The 21560-nt window shown below is 50.2% G+C and overlaps 1 protein-coding gene across 1 annotated transcript in view; it reads left to right on the top strand.

Annotated features, from left to right (window-relative positions):
* Positions 1-653: 653 nt before the first annotated feature.
* NOVA2 (NOVA alternative splicing regulator 2) overlaps positions 654-21560 on the top strand; it is a 29626-nt gene continuing 8719 nt past the window's right edge. The window contains exons 1-3 of the mRNA XM_070764890.1: positions 654-723; positions 1368-1575; positions 18634-18777. Coding sequence (XP_070620991.1) covers positions 1491-1575; positions 18634-18777 — 229 coding nt within the window. The 5' untranslated portion in view covers positions 654-723; positions 1368-1490. The remainder of the gene's footprint in view (positions 724-1367; positions 1576-18633; positions 18778-21560) is intronic.

The following is a 21560-nucleotide window of genomic DNA, read 5'->3' on the forward strand; positions in this document are numbered from 1 at the left end:
TCTTGTGCTGTGCCACCCACTGCCCTTCTGCCTCCTCCTGGCCTACCTCACAGGGCTGTTAGGAGGCCAAAGGGGCTGTGGAGGTGGGATGTGCTCTGAGCATCAATGGGAAAGACCTCTTGGGGAGCCTGACTAAGACCACCCAGGAGGGTGTCATGTTTACGGACTGTTTCTCACCCCTTTTTTGGGGGGGCACCCCTAATTTTGCTTTGCTGGCTGGGGAATTCTGGGAGTTGAAGTCCGCCTTAGATTGGAGACCCCTGCCCTGGAGGACAGGCCAGCAACCTGCCCCCAGCCTGCCTTTCCCTCCCCCCCTCGTCTCTGCTCTCCCCCCCACTCCTTCCCCGGCAGCTGCCTCTTCTGTCCTCCCCCCTCCTCCCTCCCGCCCAGCTGCGTCCCCCTCCCGGGAAGAATAGCGCCTCTCTCTCTCTCTCTCTCTCTCTCGCGTTCCGTGCCACTCCACCGCCCCCCCTCCTTTCACTTGGGAGCTCCTGGCAACCAATCTGCTGGGAGGGGGGGCGGAGGGACCGGGACGGGGGTGGGTCTCTGCTTCTACGTCAGGGGCTGGGCTGCTCCCTCCGGCGCCCCCCCTCCCCTGCCCTCCCCTTCCCCGCCCCCTCCCCGCCGGCCGCGAGAGCGAGATGCGGGGAAAGCGGAGCCGCTGCCGCTGCCGCTGCTGCCGCCCTCCTCGCGCGCTCGCTCGCTCTTTCCCAACGCGCTTCGGTGGGTTTCGCTGCTTCCCCCCTCCAGCCCCGCCCTCCCCACCTCCCGGGGCTCCCCGGTGGCCGCCCCCTCCCCTAAATCGACTCCCCCTCCCTGTTGCCCCTCGCTAAGCACCTGAAGAGGAGGAGGAGGAGGAGGAAGGGCGGGGGACCCCCGGGGCAGGTGGGAAGGCGGGCGGGTGGGCTAGCTGGGGAAGCTGCGCCTCTTTTCCTCGGCGGGGGGGGGGGGGGGGCTCCATCTCCCAAGCCCTCAGACCCCGCTTCTCCTGGGGGAAAGGAGGAGAGGAGGGGAGGCTGGGGAAAGAGAGAGAGAGAGAAAGAGAAAGGAAGAGGGTCGCTCTGGGCAGCCCACCCACCCAATTCCCGCTCTCGGGCCGCTCCGTTTGCCCCGCCGTTGCACCTGGATGTCTCCGTTCTTCCACAGCTGGACACGCCTCCCTCTTCCTCCTCCTCCTTCTCCCACCCCTCCCTAAAAAGCCGAGCATCCTCGCCCCCCCCTCCACCAACGCCCCCCTCCTCCCCCTGCTGGAGTCTGCCGGGTACGGCGGGGAGGGGGGGTGGGGAGTCCTCCGCGCCCTCGGCTTGAAAATGCTGGCAGGTGGATCGGTCCCTCATCAGAACGGGCTCTTTCCTTCGGCCCCCCAGCAGCCGCAGTCGCCGCCGCCGCCGCCGCCCTCCTCCTCGCTGGCCCAGCCGCCGCCGCCGTCGTCGCAGCCGCCAGGGGGGCCCCCGCCTCAGCAGCCCCCCCAAGCCGCCCCGTCACCCCCCATGGATTCGGATCCCCCCGACTCCAGGAAGAGGCCCCTGGAGACCCCCACCGAAGCCATCAGCACCAAGCGGAGCAACACGGGAGGTGAGTCCGTCGGTTGGGGTGGGGGCGCCGGGCCGGTTCTGCGGGGGAGACGGGGAGGTCGGGCGGCGGGGGCGGGGGGAAAGGGAGGGGGGCTTCAATCGAAAAACTGAGGAAATCCACGGGAGAAGAAAAGATCCGTCTCTCGTTCCCAGCCGGCTTCCCAACTGGCCGGATGACCACCTTTCCCTGGGCTGAGGATGTGGGTGTGCGTGTGTGCATGGGGGGGGGGGGCCTCTGGGAATTCCGGCTTCTGAAAAGACCCTGCCCCATCCTTCTCCCTAAATAGGGTTCCCGGCATCCCAAGTCTCCCCCCCCAGGTCTGAATCTGAACCCAAAAATCGTTTATAAGGGGGGGGGGAGGGAAGCTCTTTCTCTACCAAAGCCCCTTAGATCTCTTTTTCCTCCCTCCCCACAATTTTCCACCTCCCCTTTACTCCCCCCCCACTTCATTTCCTTCCTCTTTTCTGCCCCCCTCCCTTGGGAGGGAGGATTTCTTCTCCCAGCCTCCAATAGATGGGGGTTTTTTTCTCCCCTCCCTGACCCCCCAACCCACCATTTGCACCCTCCTCTAGAACCAGAGGCTGAATCTTGCTTGGATCAAAAGAGGGTATTTTTTTCCTGTCTTGGGTTTCAGCATCAGCCCTGGAAAGGGTCTGGGTGCATCGGGCCCTTCCCTTCCTCCCTCCCCAGCCTTTCTCCGTGGAAAGCACCATCTCTGTCTCTCTCTGCCTCCACCTTCCGCCTTTCCTGCCTCAAAAGGGGTGTGGGTGGGTGGGTGGACACAAAAGAGGACCCACCACCACCACACACACACACACGCACACACACACACACAACTCCTCTTTCCCCCTCATTTTCCCCAGCTCTGGGTCCAGCTCAGCCCAACACAGCTGGTGATGTCAAAATGGAGTCGTCTTGTCTGCTTAGGAAAGGAAGGAAGGGAGAGGAAGGAATTAATATATATATACATATATTTGCACCCAGAGGGACTATGGAAAACCAGCCGGTCCCTTCTTTCTCTCTGCAGCAGCAGCAGCAGCAGAGGAAACCGAGAGGGGAAGGGTGTAGAAATATGAACAAAAACAAGGATGCAAAAGGGACCAGGGATTTCTGGGCAGGGAAGGAGGGACTGTGCCAGCTAAGGATCTGTTGGGGTTGTGCTGGTTTTATTTGCTGCTGTTCTTGAATGTGGAATGGGGGGGACGGACAACCCCGGCTTTGAAAAGGATTGGCTTTGAGGTGTGGATTTTAATCCTCCCGCTGTCTTTAAAAAAAGGAATCTGGAAAATAGCAATCCCTCCCTCCTTCCCTTCCTTCTTTTCTTCCTTCCTCTCCTCCTCCTACTCCCCCCCCCCAATAAGCCAGTGATCAATTTATGTGTTTTTACTTATTATTATTTCTCCTCCTCCCTCCCTTCGTCCCTTCCTTTTCTTCCTCCTCTTCTTCCTTCTCCCCAATAGGACAATTAGAGTCAGTTTATATGTATCTTCTACTCATCATTATTCCTCCTCCTCCAATACTCCTTCCTTCTTTCCTCCTTCCTTCCTTCCTCTCTCCCTCCTTCCTTCCTTCCCTGACATTTCTGTGAAGGGCAACTTCAATTCCATGAGGTTTTCCTGCGCTTTTGTGCATTTGTTCCTTCCCCGGTGCTAAGAATAGATTCCTTCTTATCATGATGATGTTGATTACATCGTGATTGCATCTGGGTCTGTTTTATTGCTTCGAATGATGATGATCCGGGCTGTATCGGCGCTCACCGAAACGCGTGGCTGCCCAGGCAAAGCAAGGGAGTCAACGCTGACACCACCCTCTCCCGCCCGGCAATTAACATTTGGAGATGCTGCTCGGGGGAACTGCGGCGTTAAGGGCGGAAAGCAATAAATATGGCTGAGGAACAGCATTGGGGTCCTGGAGGAAAATGTCCTGCTTTGATGGTTATGCTCCCACCAGAGAGATGGGAAATAAATAAGGCTGGGAGAGGAGGCCTGGATAGCCGAGGGAAGAGGTTGGCAAGACAGGCCCACTGGTTAAATCCTGCTGGTTGCAGGGTTTGTGTTTGGCTACTCTGAAGAAAAGTAGAATTGGGGGGGGGGCATGATACCAGGGTTTGAGGGGCTGCCACAAAGAGGAGGGGGCATGTCAAATTATTCTCCAGAGCAGTGTTTCCCAAGCTTGGCGACTTGAAGATATTTGGACTTCAACTCCCAGAATTCCCCAGCCAGCAAATGCTGGCTGGGGAATTCTGGGAGTTGACGTCCAGAGATCTCCAAGTGGCCAAGGTTGGGAAACACTGCTCCAGAGCACCAGAGGATAAGAACAATGGATGGAAACTATTTAAGGAGAGAAGCAACCTGGAATTAAGGAGAAACTTCCTATCAGGGAGGACAATGAACCAGTGGAACAGCTTGCCACCAGAGGTTGAGGCTGGACAGCTACTTGTCTCAAATGGGATGGGATCTCCTGCTTGAGCAGGGGGTTGGGCTAGAAGACCTCCAAGGTCCCTTCCAGCTCTATTCTGATTGATTGATTGATTGACTTGAGGAAGGAAGGGTGGGGAGGCAGAAACAGAGGCTGCCCCACGCAGGAGATGAAGCGTAATTCGGCCGTAGAAAGCAGACTTTGGTTATCGAAAGCAGGTTTCATTTGGAAAGGCAACTGGGCTGATTTTTATTTTTATTTTTTGGAGCAATAAGAAAATGTTTCGGCTCCCTGTCCTGGGAGCTTCATCCGTTGTAGCTTCGTGAGCTTCCAGGATAGGGAGCCGAAACATTTTCTTCTTCCTCCCAAAAAATAAAAAAACCCCATCCTGCTTCCTTTCAAAATGAAAAAATCCTGCTTTTGATACAACTATGTCCTGGGTGACTGAGAGTCTTCCTTCGTCCGTGGGGGTTACGTGGCCGGCTGGTCCTGCCTTTTGAGTGGCGTTGGGCTGATCCCAATATGGATTTCAGAGAGGAAGAAGGGAGTGAATTGGACGGCACGACAGGAAGGCGGGAGGGAGGAAACGCACCGAGATGTGTTCGTAGCACCTAACGGGTGTGCATGGCTGTGTGTGCGTGTGGCGTGTTGTGTGTGGCAACGGACAACGGATGGCGGTGGAAATGCACAAGGCGGAAGGCCAGGCAGGCCCCGTGGACCAGCCAGGAGGTCAGTGAGCCTAGGGTCTTCCAGGAGCATCTGGGCATGTGCGCCGCCCTGGACCCAGAGGGAGTGAAGGTCAAAAGAGAGTGGGATTTTTTTTAAACTCGTCTGGTTTAGGGGTTTTGTTTCGGTTTTGTTTTTTAAAAAAAATAAGGGGGGGGAGGTTGCTGGAGCATGTCGGAAGGGCGAAATAGGAAGGGATGCAAATGACCAGATTAATTCTGGCTTGGTGTGGCCAGCCGGTAATCTCAGTGCCGCCGTTTTCGTGGAGTCTCTGGGAAAGAGAAACCAGGCCACTCTCTACTACAATGGACAAGCAGGCCTTGCCGGAGGAGAAGGAGGAGGAGGAGGAGGAGGAGGAGGAGGAGGAGGGCAGAGAGAGCGTGGCATCATCGCCAGTTGGGCGGCCCGAGCAGCATGGCGGACCCGATCTCTGGGTCTGGGAGTTTGGAGTTGCAGAAACCGTGGGGTGGGGAAGAAAGCGAGGGAGGGTGAAATTTCGGGCCGGGCGGGAAGATTTGGTTGAGGAACACTGGAAGATGGATTCGGAGGGGTATTTTTAGCTAGGAAGGTCCTTGCCAGCCTTCCGAGACGAGGTGGGATGGCGGAGTTTGTAGAGGCTCCCTGACGTCCCAGCCTGACCTTGCCTTGGGGTTTCTCCTTCATGCTGATGGACAGTCAGGTGGATGGGGCCAGAGGACGTTGCTTCTTCTCTCAAAATGGCTGCAGAGGCAACGCTTGCTTGTGTGGGGAGAGGAAGCCCACCGACCATTTCCAAGGCCCAAAGGGGAGAGGTTCCCTTGCCACCAGCAACCAAGAACAGAACAACAAAGGGACGTTGGGGCTTGTAGTCCAACCCCCTGGCCAGGCAGGAACCCCAATAGCATTTCAGACAAATAGTTGTCCAATCTCTTCTTAAAAAAAAAAAAATCAGTGTTGGAGCATTCACAACTTCTGGAGGAAAGCTGGTTAATTGGAAGCCCTTTTTTCTCAAAGCTGTGGGAGCTGAGGGCTAAGGACCATGGTGAATCAACCATCCTTCCAAGTTTGGGAGAGTAAACAACTCCTCCCACCGTGGCACAGTCTTGTTGTCGCTGCTGTTGTTGTTGTTGCTTTCGAGATGAGATGCCCCCACCCCTGCATCCCCAAAAAAACAGCAATTGGTGGTTTGCACAAAGAAGTGTAAATCCTGAATTATTTGGGTCTGCTATTCACATGCACACACACACAAAAAAAGCCCTCCACCAATGTTAGTTAAAACTTACCAGGTTTGTTGATGTCCACACATCTTGAAGGAGGCCAAGTTTGAAGTCCTAAATGACCAAGTGATTCTCCATTGGGGCTTGGTTAGCTTAGCCCTGGGTTGATCCTCCCTCCCTAGTTTTGCGGTTGTGTGTTGTGTGTTGTGTCTTATCCCTGTAAGCCACCCTGATTCCGCGAGGAGAAGGGCGGCCTATAAATGTAATAAATAAATAAATAAATAAATAAAAAAGAAAGAAAGAAAGAAAGAAAGAACGAGTCCACCTAGCGAAGTGGCTGTCTGCCTCCTTGATGGATGGGAGACGGCCGGGGAGCACTTGGGGCCAGGAGTCCCTGAGGAGCGATGGGTTTTGGGGAGATCAAGATGGTTGAGCAGGAAAAGCTAAAAGAAGCAGAGAGATACATAGGGAAGATCTCTTGGGATCTGCTCTGCTCTTCTGCAGAAGGAGATTCTCCTAGGCAGGAACAGGGAAGCGGGTTCTCTTTTGAGGGGATCTTGGGTTCTGGGGTGCTGAGGGTTTCCTTTAGGACTGGATCAGGAGCCCAGTAGAGGATCAGTTGATCGTTTAAGACATTAGAGCATCCTTGGACCCTTTAAGACTTGAAGTCCACAAGTCTTAAAGGGGCCAAGGCATGGCTGCGGACTTCATTGGCTTTGAGACTCCTGGACTTCAACTCCCAGAATTCCCCAACCAGCTGGCTGGGGAATTCTGGGAGATGAAGTCCAGGAGTTTTAAAGAGACCAAGGTCGGAGACCTCAATGTCCTAAATGAGTAAGTGATTTTAGAGGCACAATGATGATAGGAACAAATAATTTTGTGTGGGCTCATTTTTTTGGTCTTGAAGGATATAGGTGTGGCCTGCTAGGTGGGTTCTAGGCCTTTGCTTTAGATACAGGTGGCCCTGGATTTGCAACTGTTTAGTAACCATTCAAAGCTATAACAACACCCAACCCCCAAATTACAATCATTTTTCAAGCTTACGACCATTGCAGAATCACCGTGGCCGTATGATCTAAATTTGGATGCCAGTCAACTGGATCATTTTTATGGTGGTCAGACTGTCCCGGGATCACGTCATCCCCTTTGGCAACCGTCCGGCAAGCAAAGAACGGGGAAGCCAGACTCACTGAACAATCGTGTAGCTTAACAACTCCAGCAATTCACTTACCAGCTGCGGCAAGAAAGGTTGTAAAATGGGTGTCTCGTTTAGCAATGGAAAATTGAGGTTCAAGAGCCTAAAAGTCAAGAACCACCTGTAGATGAAGACATTTTGTCTTCTCTGCCTGATCGACAGGGTGGCGAGGGTAACGCTGGCAGTCAGCACCGTCTCCAGGAATGGAAAAAAACACCCCCAAACCACCTTTTAACAGATTACCAGAGTTGGAAGGAACCTTGTAGATCACCTAGTCCAGCCCCCCACCCAAGCAGGAGGCCCTGCACCATTTCTGACAAATGACAGTCCAATCAATCTCTTCTTGAAAGCTTCAGGAAAGACATTGGGTAGAAGGAGGCCTCCAGAGCTAGCAAGCTATCATCCACAGTCATGACAGAATAGAGTAAGTTTTGGTTGTAAGTCAGAAAAAAAAGTTGGGCTGGAAGTGTTTAAATGGTTGGAAGGCCAACTGGCAGGGATGCTGATGATGTTACCTAGTTTGGTCATGAAAGGTCTGCAACCCTGAGCTACAAATATTCTTCTTTATAGGGATGCAGTCATGATGAATTTTATTGGAGAGGAAGTTGATTTGATTTTGGTGGTGGCAGATGTAGATGTTGAAGATGGTTGGACTTGGTGGTGGACCAAATTGGACTTGGTGATGTCCAGGGCCTTTCCAACCTGTAAACATGATGGATTAATATAAGAATTGTAATGTTCAAAGGGGACAGGAGAATGCCATTAAAACCCCAGAATTCTTAGCAGCAGCCTTGCTGATTGAAGACTTCTGGGAATTGAAGTTCACAGATCCAGTGCTTACCAAACCCGAGTCAATTATCCAAAATGGGCTGCAAGTGGTTTTCATGAAACAGGGACATTTAAACTCAGTTAAAATATTATCAGGGGCTTATAGTGTTACGCAAACTTGGCCACTTTAAGACATATGGACTTCAACTCCCAGAATTCTATGCTGGCTGGGGAATTCTGGAAGTTGAAGTCCACACATCTTAAAGCAACTGAGTTGTAAGAATCACCAGTTAAAGGGTTTGGGAATAGGTCAAATACCAACCAAGAGGCCATTTCCTGAAATCTCAAGCTCTCCGCTTTGTGATTGCTACCGATTTGCTTTGGCTATGATGCTCAAAGACTGAACCAAAGGGGGAATAACGGCTAACCAGCCTATTGATCTCAAATATAGATTTCACACAGCGCCTTGAACTCACAAAAACATTTGGCACTCGCTGGGCAGGTCAGTTCTGAAGTTGGTGTCAGTGTTTCTAACAATAGTTTCTTGGGATCGGTGAATTTCAGGGACACAACCTTGTGGTTTTCCTGGCAGTAATTTGGAAGCCAATTTCACAGAAAGGATTTTGATATCCCGGTGCCTGGCGCTCTTCCCCCTACAGGTAGTCCCCGACTTACATCCATTCATTTAGTGACCATTCAAAATTGGCGATCAAAATTCAGGCGCTTGGCATCTGGTTCACATTTACGATTGTTGCAGTGTCTTGGGGGTCATGTGATCCCCTTTTGCGACAAACAAAGTCAACAAGGAAGCCCATTCACTTAACAACCGTGTCACTAACTTAATTATTGCAGTGATTCACTTAACAGCTGTGGCGAGAAAAGCCATCAAACAGAGCAAAACTTACTTAACAATCTTCTCACATAGCGATGTAAATATTGGCCTCGATTGTGGTCATAAATCGAGGACTACCTGCTTTCCCCACTTCAGATCCTCGGGTGGAAAACAGAGAATCCCCAAGACATGATGCAGAGGTGCCCATCACAACACCCCAGCAGTGTCTGCACTCAGGGTGTCTCAAACAAATCCAGATGGAATCTTGGAACATTCTCTGTGGACACCCAGTGCAACTAGTATTGTGCGAATGACACGGATTATACAATCTGCGGCAATGGACACGCCATCTCCTCACATCCTGACCACCTTGAAGATAGCAAGGAAACGACTTTAGCTCAAAGTAGGTCCCTTAACCATCGGCTTTTTCAAAGAGGCAACTGGACTTTCAGGTTTTTCTTTGAAGTGGTTTTGCTTCTCACTCAAGAAGCTTCTTCAGCTCAGATGGGTTGTTAGGGAATGGAAGGATTTTTACTCCTTGCAGTCAGCTGGTTGTTTGCGCCCTTTTAGAGGGTTGTTGAGGCCACTTGGAGGTTTGTCTGTATCCTCAATGTGCAAATGGGTGTGGAGCCTTCTTGGAACTGTTGAAAAGACTGTTGTAGACTGGAGATAGATGACGTTCCATCGCCCCCTCCCTCCCCCCATTGAGAGAGAGCTGTTCAACCTCGATATTAGATGCTTCTTCGGCCCCTCTTTCAAACCAGGGATCTTCTCTGTCCAAAATGTGGACTTTGCTGCCTTTTAAATGCAGGCAGACCACTGAATCTACTCTGGATGGGTTTGTTCTGTGTTGTGCCACAGGTTTACTAAGTGGTTGTTTTGTTTCCCCAATATATAAATCTGCAAGGGGCTCCCTGCATTGTACTGCATATACCACATTGCTCAGCTTGTGTCTGGGTGTTTTATCCCTGGGGTGGACAAGATTCTGCCTTATTGTCTTCTTGGGTTTGAAACAGAGGTGGGTTCCCCCCAGTTTGGACAACTTCTATAGAACCAGTAGTCACTTGGTGGCCTGGGTCACTGCAACCGGCAGCGACCGAGGCCTGCCACGCATCTGAGCCGGTTCTCTCGCTGCCGCCGAAGGAGCTGCCATCTTGACTTTTGCTTCTGCGTGTGCGCAGAAGCTGTGTTTTTAGCGCAACGTGTTCCTGAGTGAACCGGCAGTGAAGAAAAGCGGAACCCACTCCTGGTTTGAAGTGTGGTTTCGGTCAGAGCTGAAGACTTCTGGGATGAGAAGCGAAACATCTTCCAAGCAAAACCAGAGAGTCCAGTTGCCTCTCGAAAAAGCCCCTTTGGGACCCAGAGAATAGCCATGGACCTTCACTATCACGCTGATATCTGCTGGTTGGTCTCTCCGGCCAATTCAGAGCAGTCTTCTCCAGGAGAATCTGGGCTCTTTGCCGTCAACTCAGGGGTTATCCTCCGGCTGGCGTCAGAATCGAAAGGGCGGAAGAATCTTCTCGGGCCTGGCAGGTGGAAGGGTCCGCAGGACCATTTTGCACATGGGGGGGGGGGTGTTGGTCCTGCCGCCTTCCGATCGGTGTGTGTAGTGGTTGTTATTATGGGCCATTTCATTTGTGCAAAGTAAAAGTCCAAGTCAATCGATCTTGTCTTGCCCCGGTTTATTGGTTCTGCAGAGCAGCCTTTCGTCTTTAGCCTCGACTCCCTTCATTGCTGATAGTCCATGGGGGGGGGGGACTTGCTGCAGGCCTGTCTGATGCCTGTGGAGGATGCTGAGATGACAAGCAAGAAATGCGTGGCGGTGGTGGCCGTGGATTTAATCAGGCCCCTTAAGCCGATTTGATGCTGGAAACTGAACATTGCTTGAAGCTGCAGTTTAGCTCACTCATCTCCTAAAGCAGCGTTTTTCAACCTTGGCAAAATTAAAAGTGAATGGACTTCGATTCCCAGAATTCCCCAGCCAGCTATAGCTGGCTGGGGAAGGGAGTTGAAGTCCACTAGTCTTAAAATGGCCACGATTAGACGCCCCGATTTAGACAAAACTCAACCACCCAGCGTTTAGTTCCTGACTCCAAATTACGGAGTGCTCAACCCTGGCAACTTTAAAATGGATGGACTTCGATTCCCAGAATTCCCCAGTTGAAGTCCACAAGCCTTGAGCTTGCCAAGGAGGAAACCCCTGGGTTTAGAGGAAGCAAAACCATCCAGTTTTTTCGTTCCTGACTCCAAATCATGGCATTGGACCAGAATATCTCCGAGACCGCCTTCTGCTGCACGAATCCCAGCAACCGATTAGGTCCCACAGAGTCGGCCTTCTCCGGGTCCCGTCAACTAAACAATGTCGGTTGGCGGGCCCCAGGGGAAGAGCCTTCTCTGTGGCAGCCCCAATTCTCTGGAACCAGCTCCCCCCAGAGATTAGAACTGCCCCTACCCTCCTTGCCTTTCGCAAACTCCTTAAAACCCACCTTTGTTGTCAGGCATGGGGGAACTGAGATATCTCCCCTGGGCCTATACAATTTATGTATGGTATGTGTGCTTAAAAATGGGTTTTTTTTAACTATTTTAAATTTTAAACTGTAAATTATTAGATTTGTCAGGAACTGTTTTTATTGTGTTGTGAGCCACCCCGAGTCTGCGGAGAGGGGCGGCATACAAATCTAATAAATAAATAAAATAAATAAATAAATCCGGAGTTTCCAACGTTGGCAATGTTAAGACAGATGGGCTTCAATTCCCATTCATCCTGGCTGGGGAATTCTGGGAGTTGAAGTCCACAAGTCTCAATGTCGCCAAGTGGGAAGCCCCTGATTTGGAGCCAGGCATTAAAATCTGGGCGATCAACAGACAGGACTAAAAAGAAATTAAAAAGAAAAAAAAAAGCAACCAAAAGCCAGAAGGCAGAACTAAAAGCTGGATGATGAAAGGGAGAGGAATTATTTTTAGAGTTCAAGGTCACCCAGTCACATTGAGTTGGGAGGGGGGGAGGTCAAGACTTTCTCCCCCCCCCCATTATAATTAAATGGAGAGTGACTTTTGGCAGGCACAAGGATGCCAGATACTCCTTACATTAAGGAGAAGCCTTGAAATGGAATTACTTCCATTTCGAGAGGAGGGTTTTCTGATTTACTCAGAGTTTACAAGCCAGGGAGAAACCTGGCAGGATGCAAAGGGTGGAGGAGGGGAGGCCTTATTTTTTAAATTTATTTATTTATATCCCGTCTTTATTGTTTTTGTGAATAACTCAAGGCTTCCGCTTCCTCTTTTACCCAACCAACGACAACCCTCGCGAGGTGGGTCGGACTGAGAGGGAAAGACTGGCGAAATGTCACCTGGCGTCAGGTGGAACTATAACTCCCAGTCTCCTAGTGATTGGCCCAAAGTCACTCTGTTGATTTTCCTGGATTTGAACTCAGGATCTCTTGCTTTCTAGCCTGGTGCCTGAACCACTAGGTCAAACTTCTGGGACGTCTTCAGAGAAGGAGGCCTGTATAGTCGCAAAGAAGTCAGACGGCATACAAATCCAATAAATAAATAAATAATGAATAAATAAATAAACAAACCACACCACTTTCTCTTGGCTGATCAGCTTGGGCTCCCAGACAGTTCTAAGGGCTGAGCTGCTCTAATCCACCTGAGAGGGAATTCTTTTAAGTGGATTTGGACTGAGGATCTTAGAGAAACCCTCACGGGGACCTCGTGGGGGTGTCGAGGCTGGAGGGAGGCCAAGATGGTTACGTTTCTCCCCGTCTTCCTCGCGAGGAGCCACTTTTATTTCTAAAGTGGCTCACTAACAAAATTATCCTGTGCCAAATACCTTAGCCGGCATTTGAAAGCAATAAACATTGACAGAATCACCATCTGCCCATTGCAAAAGGCCACCGTACTTGGGTCTGCGCGCATCATACGAAAATACATCACACAGTCCTGGATGCTTGGGAAGTGTTCAACTTGTGATAGTGTGATCCAAAATCCAGCATGTAAATCTCGTTTGCTCTTTTATTACTGTTTTTTGTGAATAAAATAATAATAGTAACGATTGCAATGCAGCCTGTCGAAACATTCCTGAAGGACAGTGTTTCTCTTAGCTGTAGTATTTTGAAACCCTCCCCGATGCGACACTTAGCAACTTTAAAATACAGGTAATCCTCGATTTACGACCTCAATGGAGCCTGAAATGTATGTTCGCTAAGTGAGAAATTTGTGGTTTACGTAGCATTGCTCTGTTTTTCGACTTTTCTTGCCACGTTTGTTAAGCGAATCACTGCCGTAGTTAAATGGGCCACCCAGTTGTTAAGTGAATGTGGCTTCCCCCACTGCTTGTCAGAAGGGGATTACTGCAACTGTCATAAGTATGAACCAGCTGTCAAGTATCTGAACGTAAATCATGTAACCATGGGGATGCTACAGCGGTCTTAAGTGTGAAAAATTGCCATAAGTCCCCTTCTTCCCAGTGCCGTTGTAATTTTGAATGGTCACTAAATGAACTGTGGTAAGCTGAGGACTAGCTGTATCTGTATTTGTCAACATGAGTGAATCTCTGAATCTCCAGAAGCAGAAGAAGCTTCTTGGAAGGAGGAGCAAAACGTCTTCAAAGGAAAAACCAGAAAGTCCAGTTGCCTCTTGAAAAAAGCCCCTTTGGGACTCAGAATGTCCACTTCCTAGACACATATGTGTGTGTGTGTGTGTTTGTGTGTGTTTGTGGAGGGAAATACTACTTTTTCTATGTTTGGGCTTCCTGATAGGGCTCTGAAACCTGTAGTTGTGTATGTGCTCAAAACAACCCAGGAGGCCAGCAACTGGGATTGAAAGGTGGCTTGTTTTTAAATTGGACCCCATTGCAGTTAACCCAGGTTTGTGCAAACGGTTTAAACATGTCATCCGGAGGGATGTCCCGTGGATATCTTTGAAGGCTATGGTCAAGCAGGAGGGGAGGGGAGATGGGGGCATTTGTTGCAGGGGGGGGGTGTCTAACCTCGCTGCTGGTTCGCTTCCTCCAGTGCCCCATGGCTGTGTGCGCAGAAGCCAAAAACAAGATCATGGTGCCGCCAAGAGAGCCGTGTTTTGGGGCGAGACCAACTGGCAATCTTTCCCGGTTTGGTGAGCAGGGGGGAAATTCCTGCTACTGGTTCTATAGAACCGGTCCAAACCAGGACCGACCCCCCCCCTCTGATTCGTTAGTGACAAGCGTTGGTAAGGATTGAGGCGATGCAGTGGGAGGAGGGAAAAAGAGATACATCAGAACTAATACAGACATTATTCAGAAAGCCCGCTGGGGAATTCTGGGAGGAAGTCTATACGTGCTGGCTGGGGAATTCTGGGAGCTGAGGTTCATGCATTGTGGCTGAGGAATTTTGGGAGTTGTAGTCCATGCATGCTGGTTGGGGAATTATGGGAGTTGAAATTTGTGCATGCTGGGGGGGGGGATTCTGGGACTTGCAGGCTAACTGACGAATTCTGGGAGTTATAGTCTGTGCATGCTTACTGAATGTTAAGATTGACACCCGTGCATGCTGGCTGGGGAATTCTGAGATTTGCAGTCCAGACATTTTAATGTTGCTAGGGTTGAGAAATACAGGATTAAACACTAATCTGACATACACTAAACCTGATTAACTGATACCCTTTTAATATATATTGATAGGGACCCACCACCCTTAGCCTGTTGCTAGAAGTGTCAGCTGAAATCAAATATTAACTTTAGGGTTTAGGATGGTCCCTTTTCGGAGGCGCCTGCTTTGCAATATTGTCCCTTTGTAGGAAAGCCCGTGTGTGTGTGGCCACAATTCCTGGGCCCAGCTTCAAAAACAAACATCTGAAGGAGAAAGGACCAGATTCTTAAAGTAACCAAGGGCAACAGAAAGCATCTTTTAAAGGAACCAAGTTATTTTCCAGGAAGTAAACAGAACATGGGTTATTCTCAACTCCCAGGCTCCAAGACAACCAAAAAAGGCTGGTTAGACACTGTCTCATGATTTTTCTGTATTCGTGAGTTATGCCTAGACCAAGGGGTCTTGCAGACTTCAACTCCCAGAATTCCCTGGCCAGCCATGCTGCCTTAAGCATTAAAGCCAGTTGGGTAACTGAGTCAATCAACACCAGATGGGGAATTCGAGTCCCATGATAGCTGGTTGGATGACTCTGGGCCAATCACCAGGAGACAATACGTTATAGTCCCAGCCCAAACCACTTCACAGGGTAGTTGTTGTGTCCAAGACATGGAAATGAAGGAGGATTATGTATGATGAGTTATTTCCCAAAACAGTAAAGGTACATTTTTTAAAAATAAAATAAAATAAAAGGCATTTTCATAAGATTTTGGGAAGAAGGTTGCAAAGGCGTATGAAGAAGGAAGGGTATTTTTAGGCCAACATTCTCAAAATCCAGAGTGAAAGGAGAGTATTTAGAGTCCTGGGAATTGAAGTCCGCAAATCTTGAGGCTGCCAAGGATGAACATCCCTGCTCTAGATATTCTCCATTCCCTCTGAATTTGATCATTTTCTCTGCCTTGAAGTTTTGGAGCATAGCAAGAGCTTCAGGCTGCCTTACACTACAAGCAGTGGACTTGATGGATCAGTTTCTTTGTCGGCAAGTGCATTTACTTTCACACAAAGTTATTAAAGGCAGGAGCCCTGAGCTGCAAGCATTCCAACAGATTCCGGATTGCTGCAAAGGAAAAACGTTCTTTGCTTTGCCTGCAATCCATCTCTTGTCAGCCGGTTCTCTGGGGGGCACCCAATTTCTAATCGGTGTCTGTGCAAATCGCTTAACTCCATCGGTTAAAGGCCTCCCAGCCGTACACTTGTACTGTTTGAAAATCTGGATAATTTTAATCTTGGGTGTGTCTTTGTAGAGCTGGGTTTGAACATGTGTTCCACTATATTCCAGGGACCCAATTTATGATCCAGTCTGTTTTGCAAAACTGCAAAGACTTGGATTAGGCTAAACTTATTTTTTTTATCAAGAATTAGTAGGCCTTAGTAAGACCACACCTGGAATATGCTGCATCCAGTTTTGGTCACCACGTTACAAAAAAAGATGTTGAGATTTTGGAAAAAGTACAGAGAAGAGCAACTAAGACAATTAAAGGCCTGGAGACAAAAAACATGAAGAATGGTTGCAGGAACTGGGCAGCCTAGAGAAAAGAAGGTGACGGGATCACAATGTTCCAATATTTGGAAGGTTGCAGCAAGGAGGAGGGGGACAATTTATTTTCCAAAGCACCAGAAAGCAGGATAAAGAAACAATGGGTGGAAGCTCACCAAGGAGAGAAGCAGCCTGGAAGTAAGGAGAAACTTCCTGACAGTGAAGACAATCATCCAGTGGAACAGCTTGCCACCAGAAGTTGTGGATGCTCCATCACTGGAGGTTTTTAAAGAAATGACTAGACAGCCACCTGAATGAAATGGTATAAATTCTCCTGCTTGAACAGGGGGCAGGACTAGAAGACCCCCCAAGTCTCTATTCCGAATTCGCAATTGAGTCTCCCTGGGCCTGTAAAGGACTTTCAAACTTCCCACTTCTCCGAGGCCCTTGAAAGGCTTCTCCATCAAAGGATCCCATCGCTGTTTTTCTGCTACCCTGAGCAGCCCCGAAGTTCTCCGTGGGGAACCTCACCTTGCCTCCTGGAGGTCACCAAGGGAAACAGTGTAAGGCGCTCGGTTGTGCTGTGGGATTTTTGTTTTAAAAGGTGTGTTCCTGGGCACATCTCTCTCTCTCTCTCTCTCTCGTTTAGCAATGGAGAGGGTGGGGGAGCGGTGGGGGGGGAGCAGATCACATGTCCTTCTCACCAGCTTAGCCATCGCATAGGTGAGAGAGGCAGGAGAAGTAGGTCAGCCTCCTCCTGGAGTAAGCTCTGTGCAAGAGCAACCCTTCCGTTCGGGTCAGGTAAAAATAGATACTCCTGAGCGAAAGTGAAGGGACGGATTTGGATAAGGGCAGGCTTTCTCTCGGCGCCGCTCGCCATATGCTTCGCCGGACAAATGCCAAACCAGATTTAATTTTGTTGTGTTTGGGTGTGTGCGTGTGTGTGTGTGTATGTTGAAAGGGGATTGTAAGCAGGAGGGAGGGAGAGAAAGTCATTTGCTTTTAGACTCCACAGGTGCCTTGAATGGCGAGGTGGTGCCAAAGCATTGGATGAAGGTCAGAAATACAGAGGGAAATAGAGGTCCTTGGCTTACGACCCACGGCTCAGCGCCACGTTTCCGTTGTTGAGTGAGTTTTGCAAGCTTTCCGGTTGTTAAGTGAATCACTGCAGTCATTAAGTGAGGAACACGGTTGTTAAGGAAATCGGATGACCCCACGAACTTGGCTCACCGGAAGGTCGCAAAAGGGGATCGGCTGAACCCCAGGATACTGCGACGGCCAAGCGTGTGGATTTTAACCAGGGGTTTATCACATGACCATGGGGATACTGCCTCGGACTTAAGTATTAAAAAAACTGATCATTTTTTCAGTGCCGTTGCCACGTTGAACGGTTACTCGGCAAACGTCCGTAAGTCAAGAACTAGCCTGTATTAAAGAATGCAACTCAACTGTTTTTTTAATCCGAAGAGCTGATTCTTTCCTCTCTAAACCAAGTCACCTCCATTTATTTTAGGGTGTCCAAAACTCAATTTGATTGAGGGCCGCATCAGGGCTGTTGGTTGACTGGAGTGTATGTCGCCAATGGGGTGGGCGTGGCTAGTTTGACGCCACTCCCCAAACTGCTGGCGTGTTTCCTTTGGGTAGACCGCAATGGCCCCGGATGCTGGATCTGACCACAGACCTTGAATTTGACGATCTAAACAGTTGGTAAAAAGGCAGCAAATTTCTCCGCCTTCTCTATCCCAGGTGAGCCTTGGTGGTGTAATGGTTAGAGTGCAGTACTGCAATCTACTTTGGCTGATCACTGGATGCCAGCAGTTTGGCAGATCGAATCTCAGTAGGCTCAAGGCCGACTCAGCCTTCGATCCTTCCGAGGTGGGACAAATAAGGACCCAGATTGTTGGGGGCAAGAGGCTGACTCTCGGCAATCCGCTTAGAGAGGGATGGAAAGTACTGGGAAGCAGTATATAAGTCTAAGTACTACTGCTACTATTTATTATTATTATTATTTATCAGATTTGTATGCCGCCCTTCTCCGAAGCAGCTATTGGTTTATCAAATATCTGGCAAGATTTGAGCATATGCACCAAGACAAATTCCTTGTGTGTCCAATCACACTTGGCCAATAAAAATTCTATTCTATTCTATTCTATTCTATTCTATTCTAAGGAGTCAGACCAAACCTTCATCTAAAATTATAATATTTTAGCACAGCCATGGAAGCTGGTGGCTTAGCACGCTCAATCCCAGCTCAGCTGCCTTGAGTCACTTGTACAAAATCCTAACATCATTCTTCTTTTTCTTCTCCCCCCCCCTTAAACAAACTCTCATTTTGAGCAGACAGAGCAAACTCAATTATGCTACTGATTATTAAATTACGGCAAGGCTACTTTGCTTCAAACCTGCAATTTCAGGATTGTTGTGTGTGTGTCCCCCCCCCCCCCCCCCCCACGGTGCTAGAAATAGCTGAAGGTCTTCTGGATTGCAATGTGAGGATGAATGAAATGGCCCCATTCACACAAGCATCAGAAAACCACCGTTGCCACTGACTTTCTGAGGACTGACGACCCAAGGAGGAGTTTGAAAGTGAGGGTTGGGGTAAAGGGTGTGAGGGATGAAAGTTTTGTTCAGCTTTGAACCAGGGTTGTGTTTCTAGTCCTCAAGTTTGTAGAATGGAATGAAATGCAGAAAAACAGAATAACAACAGAGTTAGAAGGAACCTTGGAGGTCTTCTAGTCCAAAGAAAGTGATGGTTTTGGCCTGATCGGGAATTCTCACAGCCCCTCACACAATTTTGTCTCTTGTTTCCTTTCCCGCAGAAGATGGCGAGTATTTCCTTAAGGTCCTGATTCCCAGCTATGCCGCCGGATCCATCATCGGCAAAGGGGGCCAAACCATCGTCCAGTTGCAGAAGGAAACCGGAGCCACTATTAAGCTCTCCAAATCCAAGGACTTCTATCCAGGTGAGTGGACCAATCCGCCTTTCTCTAGCCCAGCACAGCAGAGAAGCGTGAAAATAGCAGGAATTATTTTGCTCCTGGGATATGATTTCATCTTTATCCTCGAATATTGTACATTTCTGGATTGAACATTGACTCGGGGTGTGAGTTAGTCAAGTTAGTCCTCGGCTTACAACCAGGGTGACGCAATGGCTAGAGTGCAGCACTGCTAGCTGTAGTTCAGCAGTTCAAATCTCACCACCGGCTCCAGGTTGATTGAGAGGGAATGCAGCTAGTAGAGAGAGAGAGAGAAGGGGGGGGGACCTAGGTCGGCCCTCAGGTGGAGAGTCCACATCCCCCAGGTCTGGAGGTGGCTGATGAGGAAGAGGAGGGGCAGCTGGGTCCTGTGCCTGACGCGCGGATATACAGAAGGCAGGGGAGAGGAGAGCAGTGGAAATCTATGGGCCGGTCCTTGGGACGGAAGAGCCAACACTGCTAGTGAAGCCCCCACTCTAGCTCTGGGGGAAGGAGCTTCACTTACCCTTGCTACCGTTTTGGAGATGTTTGCATGTGCAGAAATGGCGTGCGCACATCTCTTGTGCACAGATAATCCGTGGCTGCTGCTGCTACCGGTTGGCTCAAGCTGGGACAGACCATTAGCAACCCAGCCCTGGTTGGGAGAGAAACCTTTTACCAGGGCTCCTGGCAGGAATCTTTCTTTCAGCCACGGAGGGTTTGTCATATTTTGGAGGGGGGGGCTGTATCGGAACAGACGGGGGCGGGGAAGCATGGCAGAGCAATCCCAGGCTGCAGCGAGGAGGACCGGATGAGCCCGCGTGCCCCTCCTGCTCCCTTTTTGGGTCTCTTTAATCCCAGCTGGGGCTGAAGGACACACGCCCTTCGGCTGGAGCCACGGCTGAGCCGCTTTGCCTTCTCCAACCCTCGGCCGCTGGTTTAGAGAGGCCGGGAAATCCTCCCTGATGCAGAAATAAAATAAAATGAAATAATAAACCAAATAAATAAATAAAGGATGCTCGGGCGGATGAGAGAGAGAGAGAAGAAGAAGAAATCGGCCGGGATGGTGTTGCCATGGCAATGGGGAGCAGGTGTCCTATTTGCCAGCAGCTTCCGGGAGGGAGCCCCCCCCTCTTTTCCCCTTCCCTCCCCTCCCCTTTTCCTCCAAGGGGAAGGGAACCCTCTCTATTCGACAGGATTTTGGCAGCTGTGGAAACCTAGTGCGAAGAAGAGGCAGAGCCCGGTGCCCTTGACGGTGCCTGGCGCTTCAGGGGCATTTGCAAAAAAAAAGAGAAGCTCCCTGCATTTGCAAAAATCTCCGCCTGCCATTGTGGGCAGTGGCGGGGGGCTGTTGGGGGATTAATCCCCGAGAGGGCTGCTCCCTTCCTACGCCCCGGGCAATCCGGCTGCCGGCTGGGCCTCCTCTGAATATGGAAGGGCAGCCTTCGGTGGCAGCAGCCAGAGGGTTGGCGAGGGTGGCAGGGCCGGGCAGGGAAGTGGCAGAAAGCGAGCTGCAAAGGAAGAGGTCCAAGGTCAGGAGGAAGGGGGTGGAGAGGGCTGGAAGGGTGTTTCCCCTCCTCAGAAACCTCTGGGGATTTTAGGACTACAATTCCCATCATGCTCCTACAAGACAAGGCTTCCCAGCCTCCACTCAAGCAGAAGTTCAGCCAGTCCTCGACTTACAACCGTTTTCTTAGTGACTGAAGTTGCAAAGGCCCTGGAAAAAGTGACTTAGAATTATTTTTCACACTTAATGACTGTTGCAGCAACTCCAAAGTCAGGGGATCAAAACTCAGACGCTGGACAACTCGTTCGTATTTATGACGGTCGCTTGTCCCGGAGTCACGTGATCCTCTTTTGTGACATCCTGAGCAGCAGAGTCAAACGGGGGAGCCGGATTCACTGGACAGCTGTGACTCATTTAACGACAGGAAAAGAAAACTAAGCAAAAAAATCAAAGATTTTTCTTAGCAACTGAAGTCTTGGGCTCCATAACTCGAGGACTCCCTGTACAGAATCGCTGGCGTCGGAAAAAGCATCTCACTTTTGCAGGCGGAGAGGGAAAAAACCCTCAGTTTCCGTTGCCGAGGACCAAGAATGTCCTCTGGGTTTCTAAAATCCAGACCCCTCGTTTTGGAGGTGGGGCTGGGAGTGGCAGCCTGCAAAAATGGGGAGGGGTGTGTGTGCCTCCTTTGGATCCCAACCAGGGGGGCCGCCCCCCATTTCTCTTCTTGGAAGGTTTTTTCTTTCTCTTGCTTGAGACTTTGGGCAGAAGTTTTGAAGCCAGGGAGTTTTTCGGGTGAGCAGAGAGGAAACAGGAAGGGCTGGTTGGGCAGGGCAGGACCGTCCGGCTGGGGGGGAAACGGACTGAATGGCAGGAAATGATGATTGGTGATAAGGTGACGGGCAGGACACGGGCTGGGGAGGCTGCCCTTCAGGGATGGGGAGGCCTGGAGCAGACTGGAACCAGGAAGGACGCTTGTGGGGACGGCCGGTCTAGAAAAGAAGGGGACGGAGGAGCAGTCTCCCAGGGCCGGAGGGACTGCCACAAGGAAGAGGCAGTCAAGCTCTTCTCCAAAGCACCAGAGGGCAGGACAAGAAACAGCAAATGGGGAAAGAATCAAGGAGAGAATCAACCTGGAATTAAGGAGAAACTTCTTAGCATTGAGGACAATTAGCCAGTGGAACTGCTTGCCACCAGGGTGCTCCATCACGGGAGGTTTTCAAGAAGAAACTGAGCTGCGATCGGTCTGAAATTGTAGACGGTCTCCTGCTTGAGCTGGGGGCTTGAT

This window comes from Erythrolamprus reginae, chromosome 11 (genome assembly GCF_031021105.1).
Source record: "Erythrolamprus reginae isolate rEryReg1 chromosome 11, rEryReg1.hap1, whole genome shotgun sequence".
Taxonomy (NCBI): Eukaryota; Metazoa; Chordata; class Lepidosauria; order Squamata; family Dipsadidae; genus Erythrolamprus; species Erythrolamprus reginae.